At 40.8% G+C, this 12500-nt stretch overlaps 2 protein-coding genes across 2 annotated transcripts in view; both read left to right on the top strand.

Annotated features, from left to right (window-relative positions):
• LOC143287316 (dynein axonemal heavy chain 7-like) overlaps positions 1-316 on the top strand; it is a 25399-nt gene extending 25083 nt beyond the window's left edge. Inside the window, exon 14 of the mRNA XM_076595304.1 lies at positions 185-316. Coding sequence (XP_076451419.1) covers positions 185-316 — 132 coding nt within the window. The remainder of the gene's footprint in view (positions 1-184) is intronic.
• A 258-nt stretch (positions 317-574) lies between these two features.
• The window catches only part of LOC143286198 (dynein axonemal heavy chain 7-like), a 126956-nt gene continuing 115030 nt past the window's right edge, over positions 575-12500 (top strand). The window contains exons 1-7 of the mRNA XM_076593833.1: positions 575-700; positions 1259-1562; positions 2057-2203; positions 2719-2855; positions 5461-5596; positions 6020-6283; positions 9628-9776. Of these exons, the coding sequence (XP_076449948.1) occupies positions 663-700; positions 1259-1562; positions 2057-2203; positions 2719-2855; positions 5461-5596; positions 6020-6283; positions 9628-9776 (1175 nt within the window). The 5' untranslated portion in view covers positions 575-662. The remainder of the gene's footprint in view (positions 701-1258; positions 1563-2056; positions 2204-2718; positions 2856-5460; positions 5597-6019; positions 6284-9627; positions 9777-12500) is intronic.

Raw genomic sequence — 12500 nt, forward strand, 5'->3', positions numbered from 1 at the left:
CACACCTCCACAAAGTCTTTCATTCAATCACCCACACATTCACTTACAGACACACACACCCACACACACACACACACACAGTCACATAATTATACACACCCACATATACACACATTCATTCACTGGCTCATACTCTGATATACACGGATGATGATGCCAGTTGACTGCAAGACATACTGTGCAGGTGGTGCGTGTGGGGATGTTTGAAGTGCACTGTGACGAGCTCATCCGTGCCCTGGCCAAGCGATCCGACAACCTGCGCTCCAAACTGTTGAACAAGATGTGCAACGACCACCAGGAAGAAAACAAAAAGTGAGGTGATAGACAATGGTTTTAACCCTTTAACTCTTTCACTGCCATTGGCGACCTTTGTCAACTAGACAGTGCACCGCCATAGGCCACTTTAGTCAACATCCAGGGGTCATGTGAAAAGGACCGTTTTTCACACTGTAACAAAGCTTGACAGCTGTAGCCAGTTTCCCCACGAATAGAGCAGTGACTAACCTTTGCTCTCTGACCCAGTTTGATGTGTACAAGTCCATTGTGTTCTTTTGACATGAGGATAAGCCTGTGACAAAGAGCATCGTATCTAAAGTGTTTGGCACTGGGGAGTGTTTTACACACAGAAACTTGGCAGTGAAAGAGTTAATAGACTGCTGCAGATGGACATACTTGTCAGTGGATGGCTGAGCCAACTGAGGTAAGACTGAATTGTCAGTTCATTATTTTGGTCACCATTCTTAATTTGGACTCCTTCCTCTTGGGATTGCACTGTTTCCGTTCAGCAAAATTGGTCACATCACTTAAAAGCACCAAGGAAGTGTTCTTGTTGTTTTTTCCTCAGACCTTGAGTTGTGGTCTGTGTGCTAGTCTTCCAGATGGGACAGTAAACTGAGGTCCTGTGTGCAGCACTGCACTTAGTGAATGTAAAAGAACTTGCCGCAATGAGAGTGTTGTCCCATATAAAATTCTTCAGAAAAATCCACTGTGATAGTAAAACAAATACAGGAAAAAAGAATGTATGGGTGGTGCTGCTGTGTGGTGATGCACTCATCCTTGGGAGATCAGTCTGAGTTTCACACTAGGAAATCTCTTATGACAAAATGTAAGACAACACTACACAACACATCACATCACAACACAACACAACACAACACAACACAATATGCATCTGTCTCTTTTCAGAAAATAAAGCAAAACCTAACCTTGAAGCAGATATATCCTGCTGTCTCAGCCTTTCTTGGAAAACCCTTTGCAGGCTGTGTGACGACTATGAGAACATTGCGGAGAAAGCTCTGACCACCCCATCCAACACAGATGAACTGATGGAACTGAAAGCTTACATCGAAAAGGTGGAGTCGGATACCATTTTCACCCTGGAGAAACGATTGTATGCCTCAAAGGAGCGTCTGACTTTCCTAACTGACTGTGCTCAGTTTTCACCAGCGGAAATGCGAGTGAATGCCCAGGTGTTCATGTGGCATGGACGCATGCCATCCGTGTTTGAAGAGCACAAGCTAATCATGGCGGAGAAGAGGCAACAGTTTGAAGAAGCCCTCAAGGTCAGTTTTTACCAACACTGAGGAAAACATGAGGTTTGCTTTATGTGTTTCTTTTCTCCAAATGCACCAGGAGCTGTTCATTCACTTTGAAACTTACTCACTTTCACAGATTATGCAGTAGTACAATTCTCAGCTTATTAACTTCATAGATTATGCAGTCATACAACTCTCAGCTTTTGTGCATTTGGCAGTGTGGCAGCTTATTATGGAACTCAACAGATTTTGTCTGGATAGATTCTATAACTCTTGTGTTATACAGTTCTCAGCAGCTAAGATTCCCCATGCAAACAAACATTTTAAAGGATGGTTTCATTTAGGATTTTGATGAAATATTCTTTTGCCAAGTTACTGATAGGAAAAGTCCTCTGTGGGTCTTTACATTTATCTGTCAAAGGCCCTGGCCTTGGTAAGATTATTATCACCATCTCAAGCTTTGAAAATGACTGAACCTTGGCCTGGATAGTAATAATAAATGAAGTGCTTTCTTTCCTCAGTTGCGTCGGGAGCGATTCACAGAGGAGCTGGAGAGCTATGCCAAGCAGATGGAGGAGTTCCAGACGTTTGGTGAAATGCAGGAAGTCCAGCGCTACCTCAAGAAATCACAGGCTCTCGACACCAAGCTGCAGGCTGCTGCTGACAAGGTATGGGGCTGGGGAGTTACTGTCATGGTCTGTGTCTGTGAGTGTGTATTGAATGTTTGTGTGTGTGCATGTGTGTGCGTGTGTGTGTGTGTGTGTGTGTGTGTGCATGTTGTGTGTATGGTGTGTGTGTGTGTGTGTGTGCATGTTGTGTGTATGGTGTGTGTGTGTGCATGTGTGTGGGTGTGTGTTGTGTGTGTGTGTATGTCTGTTAGTGTGTGTATGAGTGTTCATGTGTGTGTATGTGTGCTTGTTGTGTGTATGTGTGGGCGCGGTGTGTGTGTGTGTGTATGTGTGTGTGTGTTTGTGCATGCACAAGTTTGAGACAGAGGGATAGAAAACAAGACAAGAAATCCATTAATTTTGTCAGTGTAGGTCTCACTGAAAACACATCATGATAGAGAACTTCACAGTATCCAGCAGTTTGATAGATGATCAGGAACACTGTGTGTGTGTGTGCGTGTGTGTGGATGGGTGTGTGTGTGTGTGTGTGTGTGTGTGTGTGTGTGTGTGTGCAGATTGATGCTTTCAACCATGAGGAAGAGTCCTTTGGGTGGGATACAACAGCATATCCTCAGCGTGTAACTATCATCAACACACTGAAGCCGTACCTCCATCTGTACGAGATGACTGTTGATTTCAACACCAAATACAAGTGAGTTCATTCATTCTGCCACCTGACTGGAAAGGGTGGAGAGCATGAGAAATTACAGCTTGTGTAGGTAGACTGTATGAAGTGTATGTACATAGTGACTGGGTTCAACTGATTTAAATTCTTGGGGTAGTGTCTTTTTGTTTGAGGAATGGCTGAGAAGCAGCAGTGGAAGAATAATCAGCTTTTGTTGTCAGGTTTTTGAAAGTGGGTAAATGAACTTTTCTCCAGAAAATGATTACACATTTTAAAAAACAAAACAGTTATCTTCTTTTTTTGATTAGTTTTCTAGAAAAACGAAAATGGTTATAGCGTTGTTTTCCTTATGAATAGCTTTCTTGTCCCTTCACTAAATCACTGAGAATGTATGTCAGGAAGTCTAACATATGATATGAAAAAAAGAATTACAATGATGTAAACATGCGGCAAACATAATTATTCTTTGTATACATTTAGTCTTAAACAAAGGCAGTGCAGATTGTTGGTCAGTGATTGGACAAAGGCGATTGTTGTTTGTCCATCACATATGTTTGGAAGGGCGAGTATTGGATAAAGGTGGTATTTGTTGTTGATTGTAGTTGATGGTCAGTTCTACGACAGAAGTGATGTTTGTTTGTGGATGGGTGTTGCACAAAGGCCATTGCTAGTTGGGGAAGTCAAATTCCTCATTTGGTAGATTGCTGGATGGTGATCCTGGGGTTGGGGGTTTGAATCTCTGCTGAGCTGTTCAGTTCAGGGAGATTTTTTCCCGTCGGGATTCACCTTGGTTCTGATTCCATACCCTACAAGTTTTTCAAATGAGACTATAAGCCAAGCTTCCATGTGTGAACGCATGTATGATATCTTGCACACATGTTGAATCCCGTCACCATCTGTTCAAAGAGGTTAGTTTGGCTTGCCATGGACCAGAGGTATGAATGACACATTCACATAGCATGCACCATCCCCAAAGATGGAATGTGGCTACCTTAATGGTGAAATTAAAAATGGTTGCTTATGCAAAAAAAATCCCACCAAAAACTGTAACACCCCCCTCTCCCTCCACCTTCTCCAGTGCAGCAAATTCCGCCATGGAGGTGACTGCCTATCAACTATGGTGGGATTAAAAATGGTCGTATATATTATAAATTTTTTTTTTTTTTTTAAATTAAAAAAACAAAAAACAACAACAAAGTCCCATCAAAAATTGCACCCCCCTCATCTCCCTCCCCCTACCACAGTGCAGTATATTCTTCAAGCATCAAGTTGGTTGCCCATCAACAAAAACAGAAGTAGTTGTCATTTATTTTAGAGATTGGATGGATGGGTCTTGGTTGGATGAAGGGATGTTTGCTGTCCATTACAGACTAGATTGATAGGTGTTTGATGATGAAGGGATGTTTGCTGTCCATTACAGACTAGATTGATAGGTGTTTGATGATGAAGGGATGTTTGCTGTCCATTACAGACTAGATTGATAGGTGTTTGATGATGAAGGGATGTTTGCTGTCCATTACAGACTGGGTGGATGTTTGTTTGATGATGAAGGGATGTTTGCTGTCCATTACAGACTGGGTGGATGTTTGTTTGATGATGAAGGGATGTTTGCTGTCCATTACAGACTGGGTGGATGTTTGTTTGATGATGAAGGGATGTTTGCTGTCCATTACAGACTGGATGGATGGTTGTTTGATGATGAAGGGATGTTTGCTGTCCATTACAGACTGGGTGGATGTTTGTTTGATGATGAAGGTATGTTTGCTGTCCATTACAGACTGGATGGATGGTTGTTTGATGATGAAGGGACGTTTGCTGTCCATTACAGACTGGGTGGATGGGTGTTTGATGATGAAGGGATGTTTGCTGTCCACTATAGACTGGATGGATGGTTGTTTGATGATGAAGGGATGTTTGCTGTCCATTACAGACTGGGTGGATGGGTGTTTGATGATGAAGGGATGTTTGCTGTCCATTACAGACTGGATGGATGGTTGTTTGATGATGAAGGGATGTTTGCTGTCCATTACAGACTGGATGGATGGTTGTTTGAAGATGAAGGGATGTTTGCTGTCCATTACAGATTGGGTGGATGGGTGTTTGATGATGAAGGGATGTTTGCTGTCCATTACAGACTGGGTGGATGGGTGTTTGATGATGAAGGGATGTTTGCTGTCCATTACAGATTGGGTGGATGGGTGTTTGATGATGAAGGGATGTTTGCTGTCCATTACAGACTGGATGGATGGTTGTTTGATGATGAAGGTATGTTTGCTGTCCAGTAGACTGGATGGATGGTTGTTTGATGATGAAGGGATGTTTGCTGTCCAGTAGACTGGATGGATGGTTGTTTGATGATGAAGGGATGTTTGCTGTCCATTACAGACTGGATGGATGGTTGTTTGACGATGAAGATATGTTTGCTGTCCAATAGACTGGATGGATGGTTGTTTGATGATGAAGGGATTTTTGCTGTCCAATAGACTGGATGGATGGGTGTTTGATGATGAAGGGATGTTTGCTGTCCAATAGACTGGATGGATGGGTGTTTGATGATGAAGGGATGTTTGCTGTCCATCAGATACTAGATGTTTGGGTGTTTGATAATGAAGGCATGTTTGCTGTCCATCAGAGACTGGATGGATGGGCCTATGATCAACATTGACCCAGACACTGTGGATCAGGATGTTGGCAACTTCTGGCGGGGAATGTACAAGCTGGAGAAAGGGTTTGAACATGTCCCTGCACCCAAGAAGATTGCTCAGAAGGTTAGAAGTATTGGTTGAAAACTGTTTTTCACAGACAAAGGCACACTCACACACACATTTACATGCACATGAACAGGCCTATGCATGCACATACACATTTTTTAAATATACATGCATTTGTGGGTGTTTGCATCATGATACATAGTTGCCACAGGCATGCACACTCATGAACACAAGCATACACACACTGCATGCATCACATAAACACCCAAATGCGTTGACATAATAACTTGCATATGCACGCTCACTCATACATGTGTGTGTGTATGTGTATGTGTCTGTGTCTGTCTCTTTGTGTGTTTTTGTATGCACAACATGCACAATGAACAAACAATACAAACCATTCAAAATTACTTTGTCCAGTGTGTCCTGATTTAAAATCAAAGTGAACACACTCCTCCTCCACCCTCTTCAATCTTGCAGGTGAAGGTGAAGGTGGAGGAGTTCAAGCAGCACCTTCCGCTGGTCCAGACACTCTTCAACCCCGGCCTGCGCGACCGCCACTGGGACAAGATCTCCGAGATTGTGGGCTTCAACTTGAAGCCAGACGAGTCGTCCTGCCTGACCAAATTTGTGGACATGAACCTGGAGCAGTATATCCCCAAGTTTGAAGGCATCTCGGAGGCTGCCAGCAAAGAGTATGCCCTGGAAAAGGCTCTGGATACCATGAAGAAGGACTGGGGGCCGGTGAGAGAGTGCGTGGTTTGTGTGTTTGGGTGTGTGGGTGTGGTTGTGTGTGTGTGTGTGTGTGTGTGTGTGTGTGTGTGTGTTTGGGTGTGTGTGTGTATTGTGTGTGTGTCTGTGTGTGTGTGTGTGTGTGTGTGTAGTGGGGAGAGCATTTGTTGTGATAAGTGTTGAAGCTTGAATGTGTGTGTGTGTGTGTCCATGATGTCCATTTGCAAGTACTTTTTAGAGCAGCAGCTGATATGTCTCTGTGTGTGTGTATATATATATATATATATATATATATATATTTGTGTGTGTGTGGGGGGGGGGGGGGGGGAGGGGGTAGGTTAAAAGTGAGACCAGTTTGTGTTTTTTGACACTTCTTCCACTTCTTTACCAAAAATGAAGACATCTGGGCTTGGATTTATTATTTACTTTCTCTTTATCTCTCTCTGTCATTGTCTGTGTGTCTGTCTGCCTGCCTCCCTCCCTTCCTCCCTACCTCTCTCTCTCTCTCTCTCTCTCTCTCTCTCACTCTCTCTCTCTCTCTCTCTCTCTCTCACTCTCTCTCTCTCTCTCTCTCTATATATATATATATATATTGTTTAAGTTGAAAGAAAGTAGAGCTAGGGGGTAGGTAGATGTGGGAGGTAGGGTAGAATGGGTAGAGGACACAGGCACAGGACAGGTGCACATTCCATGCTCTCCTCGTACCACAAGCAGGGTCCTTTAGTAAGATGAATGTAGGTGTTTATTTCCCTAATTAAAACAGCACTTCGCAGCACATCCTTACTTAGCACTTAGCAGCACATCATAACTTACCAGTTAGCAGCACACCTGGGACACACACTGTACCAAAACCCAGGTCAAAACAATACCATAGCATATGCTAGACATCATTGCCATGAAAGGCTGATCTTAAAGGAACATCAGTATGTTGTCTGGACAAATTAAACAACACCACATATAACCTTTCTCCATTCCTTCACTCAATACCCAGTTGTACACTCTCTTCTCAAAGAGATCTATATAAAGATGTAAAAGAAGCTCCATTTAGCTTACCTCCAACAGTCAGTGACATACGATAATGCGCACCAAATATAGGGCAGACAATTACAACTCCCTGTGTTTAACTCCTGTTAAACCATCTTACTATAATAACTGTTTCCATAAAGACTGAATAAATCTCCACTTTTGCTCCACAGAGTATCTCACTGGTAATCATAATACCAAGTAAATTGTCTTTGGTAAATATTTAGCAGCCTGTGTGCACAAAAACATAGAACTGACTCTCATTGGTCTCAAATCTTATTAAACACATCCAGCTATGTGTTATCCCACTGGCATATAATACCTGACTACAGCATGTGGTAATCACAGCTACCAACAAGGCCATCATGTTCCCCATGCTGTACTATCACCCATGTGCGCACACACATGGAACATCCTCAACACACAGTAAACCTGTAGTCTTGTTCACCTTAAATATAACCGTGACCACCTAACATACAAAATAGGGAGGCGGTGGCACGGTGGTGTAACGAAAGATGCGCCGCCATCTAATAGCTCATCACACACACACCATTGGTAGTGGTGTCATGTACGGTAAATATCACTCGAGAAGAAAGGTTTGCACAGGAGGAAGTGGGGATTGAAATTGAGGAAAGGGGGAAGGAAAGGGGCAGGGGAATGTATCAGGAGAGAAATAAAACATTTGTGGCCTGACGTTGAAGATGAATGGTTGCGGTCTGAGGAGATATCACCTTTAATTAGTATTTCACGAATAACTTGCTCCCTCTGCACTCAGCCAAGGGAAGGGGGAAGGGAGAGATGGTATGGGGAGGGGTGTTGGTGGAGATAGATGCCACGGAGTGGGGAGGGAGGAGAGGTGGGAAGTTGGAAGGAGGGATCCATCAGTAAGCAGTGTGTGCTGGGAAAATCCCACGCTTCCACCACAGGCGCCTGACACACCCCAACAATATTTCTCTCTCTCTCTCTCTCTCTCTCTCTCTCATACTCACCACCAGACAGAAACGCCAAACTTTTTCACACAACCTTCCACTCTTTTCCATTAATGGTCATCCAATAGAAGAAGTTGATAATCATAAAATTCTTGGAGTCACCATTGATAACAACTTATCTTGGTCCAGTCATATTATGTCATTATGCAAAACCCTATCAAAAAAGATTTATCAGCTTTCCAGAATTAAACATTTTCTTGATTTGCATTGTAGAAAATTATTCTTTTTTGCTTATATTGAATCACATATTAACTATGCGTCAACACTCTGGGATTCAGCTAGCGATAATATACTAAAACCTTTACTAAGTCTGCATAGACGAGCTCTTAAATTAATCCTTCTGAAATCTTCATCACTGACTGCTGACGACTACAGACATTTAGATATTCTTCCCCTAAAGCTTAAACTTGAATACAACAAAGCAGTTTTTATTTTTAAAATCATATCTAATTATGCTCCATCTTTGAGCGATAGATTTCCCACCACGCTAGTCCGCCAGACCAACAAGATTAAGATCCCCATTCCAAGAGTAGATCTGTTTAAATCCAGTCTCATTTATTAAGGAGGCTGTGTATGGAACAATATTTCATCCAATCTTAATGTTCAGAAAAGCATTCAAGAATTCAAAAAACATTACCATACACACCTTATGGACAAATATGTCAACAATCATAATTAACTTGACTTTATCTTATTGAATACGCATATATAGTTTAATTGTATGTCTAACCGCTATCGCACTACTTAATGATATACAACCACAATCAGTGTCCTGAATACTTTTTTTTTTTTTTTTTGGGGGGGGGGGGGGGGGGGGGAGGCTTGGGAGGGGCTGTGTTTCTTTTTTTTTTTCTTTTTTTTTTTTTTTTTGAGGGGGGATGGTTTGATCTTTTTCCTTCATGACATGATGATGTTTGTATCATGATTATGTAAATGTACATGTTTATTATGTAGATGTGCATGTTTAAATGTGAATGTGAATGTCATGTCTTTATTTCTTCATCTCTTTGCTACTTTGTGGATGTTTTGATTCATATTCAATTTCCATTTGCCCTGAGGGCTGGATGAAAAAAAGCACATGTATGCTTATTCCACTTCCCTCAATAAAAAACTTCGTTCGTTCGTTCGTTCTCTCTCTCTCTCTCTCTCTCTGTCTATATATATATATATATATATGTATTTATATTTATATATATCTTTATAGATAGATAGATTTTTACCCTGATGGTTTGTTTCCTCATAAAGAAGTGTGAAGAAACAATGTCAAGTGTTGTTTTTCTGCCAAGCTATGTCAAGTGTTGTTTTCCTGCCAAACCATGTCAAGCAGTGTTACCCTTCTTGTAGATGGAGTTCGTCATCATTCCGTACCGTGATTCCGGCACTTCCATCTTGTCGTCCATTGATGACATCCAGCAGCTCCTGGATGACCAGATTGTCAAAACACAGACCATGCGGGGCTCCCCGTTCATCCAGCCGTTTGAAGCCTCCATGAAGTGAGTGCCTTTGCTGTTTTTACAGGTTGGGGGGTAAATGAGGTGGCAGTTTGGGAGCAGCCTTTTTTTTTCTTTTGGAGGGACATGGCAGTTGTTGTTTTTTTATGTGTGTTTTTTTTTCATCTGAATGTTTGTGGACTGCAACTGTCATGTTTTCATGACTGAGTTTATATGTGTTTTTGCTCTGCCATATAGGCAGTCATACTTTTTATGATTTAAAAAAAAAATCTTTAGGGTGGATGCATGCTAGGTGTGTTGTGTTTCCAATGAACCCTGTTGAATGCTGAAATGTATTATAGGATCTTTAACATTCATGTTTGGTCTTCTGCATGTGCATGCACTAGCAGTCTGCAGATGTGGTGACACATGGAGACAAGAAAAATCTCCACCCATATCCCATCAGATACCACCAGGATTTTGATCTCAGACTGAAGTCTTGACATCTAAGTACTTGTTTATCACACTGCCTGTCACCTAGTACAGTTACTGTTATAGGTTTAAGGTAAAATTATTGTCACAGTGCGTGGTGGAGTCTAGTGGATGTCCATGAACAGACTCAAATTGGGATCTTAACTTCATTACCTGCAGTTTACCGTCATGAATATATGTTTATTGTTATCAGATTAACATCATATTGTAAAGTTTACAAACACCTGGTCAGACATTTTTACGTAAGAAATCTTCTTTTCCCTATTCACTTATGCTGTTTAGTAACATGATAATGATAACGAAAGAATAATATCAGAATGCATGTTGGGCAGAGATATTTTATTAGGGTGGTTTTTTTTTGGTAGATGTTATATTTTGGCACGTAAAGTGCGACTTGTGAGCTACTGCTCTGATGTGATTAAGGTATGGAACTGTGGTTTTCATGTGAAGTTATGATGGAGCATTTTGTATACTGATGTGCAGAGATATTAGACTAGTAGTTGAATGTAGACAAAATGTTTTGCCCTAATGGTTTCAATGTCAAATTATATTGAATCTGCAGCTGTACTGATTTCAGATTTTGGTGCTGCTATTGTTTAAACTGCTGTCAGTAAAAAGAATAACATGTTTTGCATTTGCATCACTGTCTGTGTGGTCATTTAAAAAGTTTTAAACAGTAAATTACACACATTTTATTCATTGAAGTATGGCTGTGCCGTTTGTATTTGTGTTCATAATGCATGCACTTCATCTAGGCCACTGTATGTATGACAGCAAGATGAGCAAAGACTCACGTGAAAACTGGTAAGTTTCTGCATGGAATAACTTTCTGGACACTACCATGCAGATACATCTAGTGTGGACAGATTTCATTTATTTTCAGCACAGCCAGTGTTCATGTATCTGCAGCAGAATGACTGAGATGATTCTTATGTATCTTTCTTTTTTTCCTTTCATTTCTTTCTCTCTCTCTCTTTCATTATTATTATTATTTTTACAAGATATCACTACCTCTCTTTGATTTATTGGGTCTTGTTTATCATTCTTTTTTCTTTTTTTTATTTAATGTTTTTCTTTTTATATAAATATCACTACCCCTCAGCAATTTCATTTTTGGCATGAAGTATAAACCAACCAGTCATATTCATGTCTGTTAAATCTGAAAAAAAAAGAAAAGAAAAAAAAAGAAGAAAAAAATGAAGATCAGGTTCCTGATCAGGTTCTTTACAAAGAACCTAATGCTGATCAGGCCTTGAGGCCACACACCAATGCATGCACATGCTGATAGACAGTCTGGAAGGATGGGTGAAGAGGGTGGGGGTGTGGGCTGGAAAGACCTATGATTTACGATACTGATTGAACAACTGTATGTTGTGATTGTACGGTTAGTACTGTAATAGTGGAACAGTATCTCATATAAGATTAGTTTTGAAGGCTGTAATAGTGGAGCAATACCTCATAATTTGAGGAAGAGATTTCCAGAACCCATGTGCAAATCCTTGGAAACCTTGGGATTTACATGTCACAGGAATGCTTTCTTTTGTGTTTGGAAATTCCAAAACGTTTTTTTTTTTTTTTTTTTTAGTCTGATGCTTGTTTTATTGTCTTAAATTTTTGTTTATATACTTTTTTTTACTATGATCTTTGGTACATAGTCTTTCACATCTCTTCATCCTGACTATATACAGAACAGCAGTTAAGGCAAAACCATGTGCAAATCACTCTGGCTCTGGGTTTTGCCTTTTTGGTGTACAATTTGTGTGTTCTTCATGCAGTCAGGATGACACTTGGGAGTGATTCACACTGATTTTGTTTTCTACACACAACTTTGGTCATTTGCATTTTCTGTCTTTCTGCATCCTGGGGATGCCTGTGTATTTAAACAACTTGGAAGCTGATCAAATACACTGTGTTTGTGTACTTATCCCTTTTGTTTCAAGTTTGACTGCATTGCATCTCTTCATATTTCTTCTTCCTTGCTTCACACACCACACACATGTAGGTATCTCCATTCTTGGGGATTTTGGGTTTGTTAGTTTTTTCAAAGCATGAGAACACAAAATATGTATCTGTATATTGTGACTTTCATCTTGTTTGTATTACATTATCTCATCTTTTTTAAAACCCTGTTTGAAGAACAAAAACGTTTCAAAAAAAGTATTTGCATTCTCCTTTGTTTGTTGCAGTGTGAGAACACCACATGTATAAATATTTTTCTTGTGTCTTTTTCCAAGTATCAGGACAAATAGTGTTTAGGTGTGTGTGTGTGTGTGTGCGCGCGCGTGCATGCATGTG

The sequence above is a fragment of the Babylonia areolata genome, chromosome 1 (genome assembly GCF_041734735.1).
Source record: "Babylonia areolata isolate BAREFJ2019XMU chromosome 1, ASM4173473v1, whole genome shotgun sequence".
Taxonomy (NCBI): Eukaryota; Metazoa; Mollusca; class Gastropoda; order Neogastropoda; family Buccinidae; genus Babylonia; species Babylonia areolata.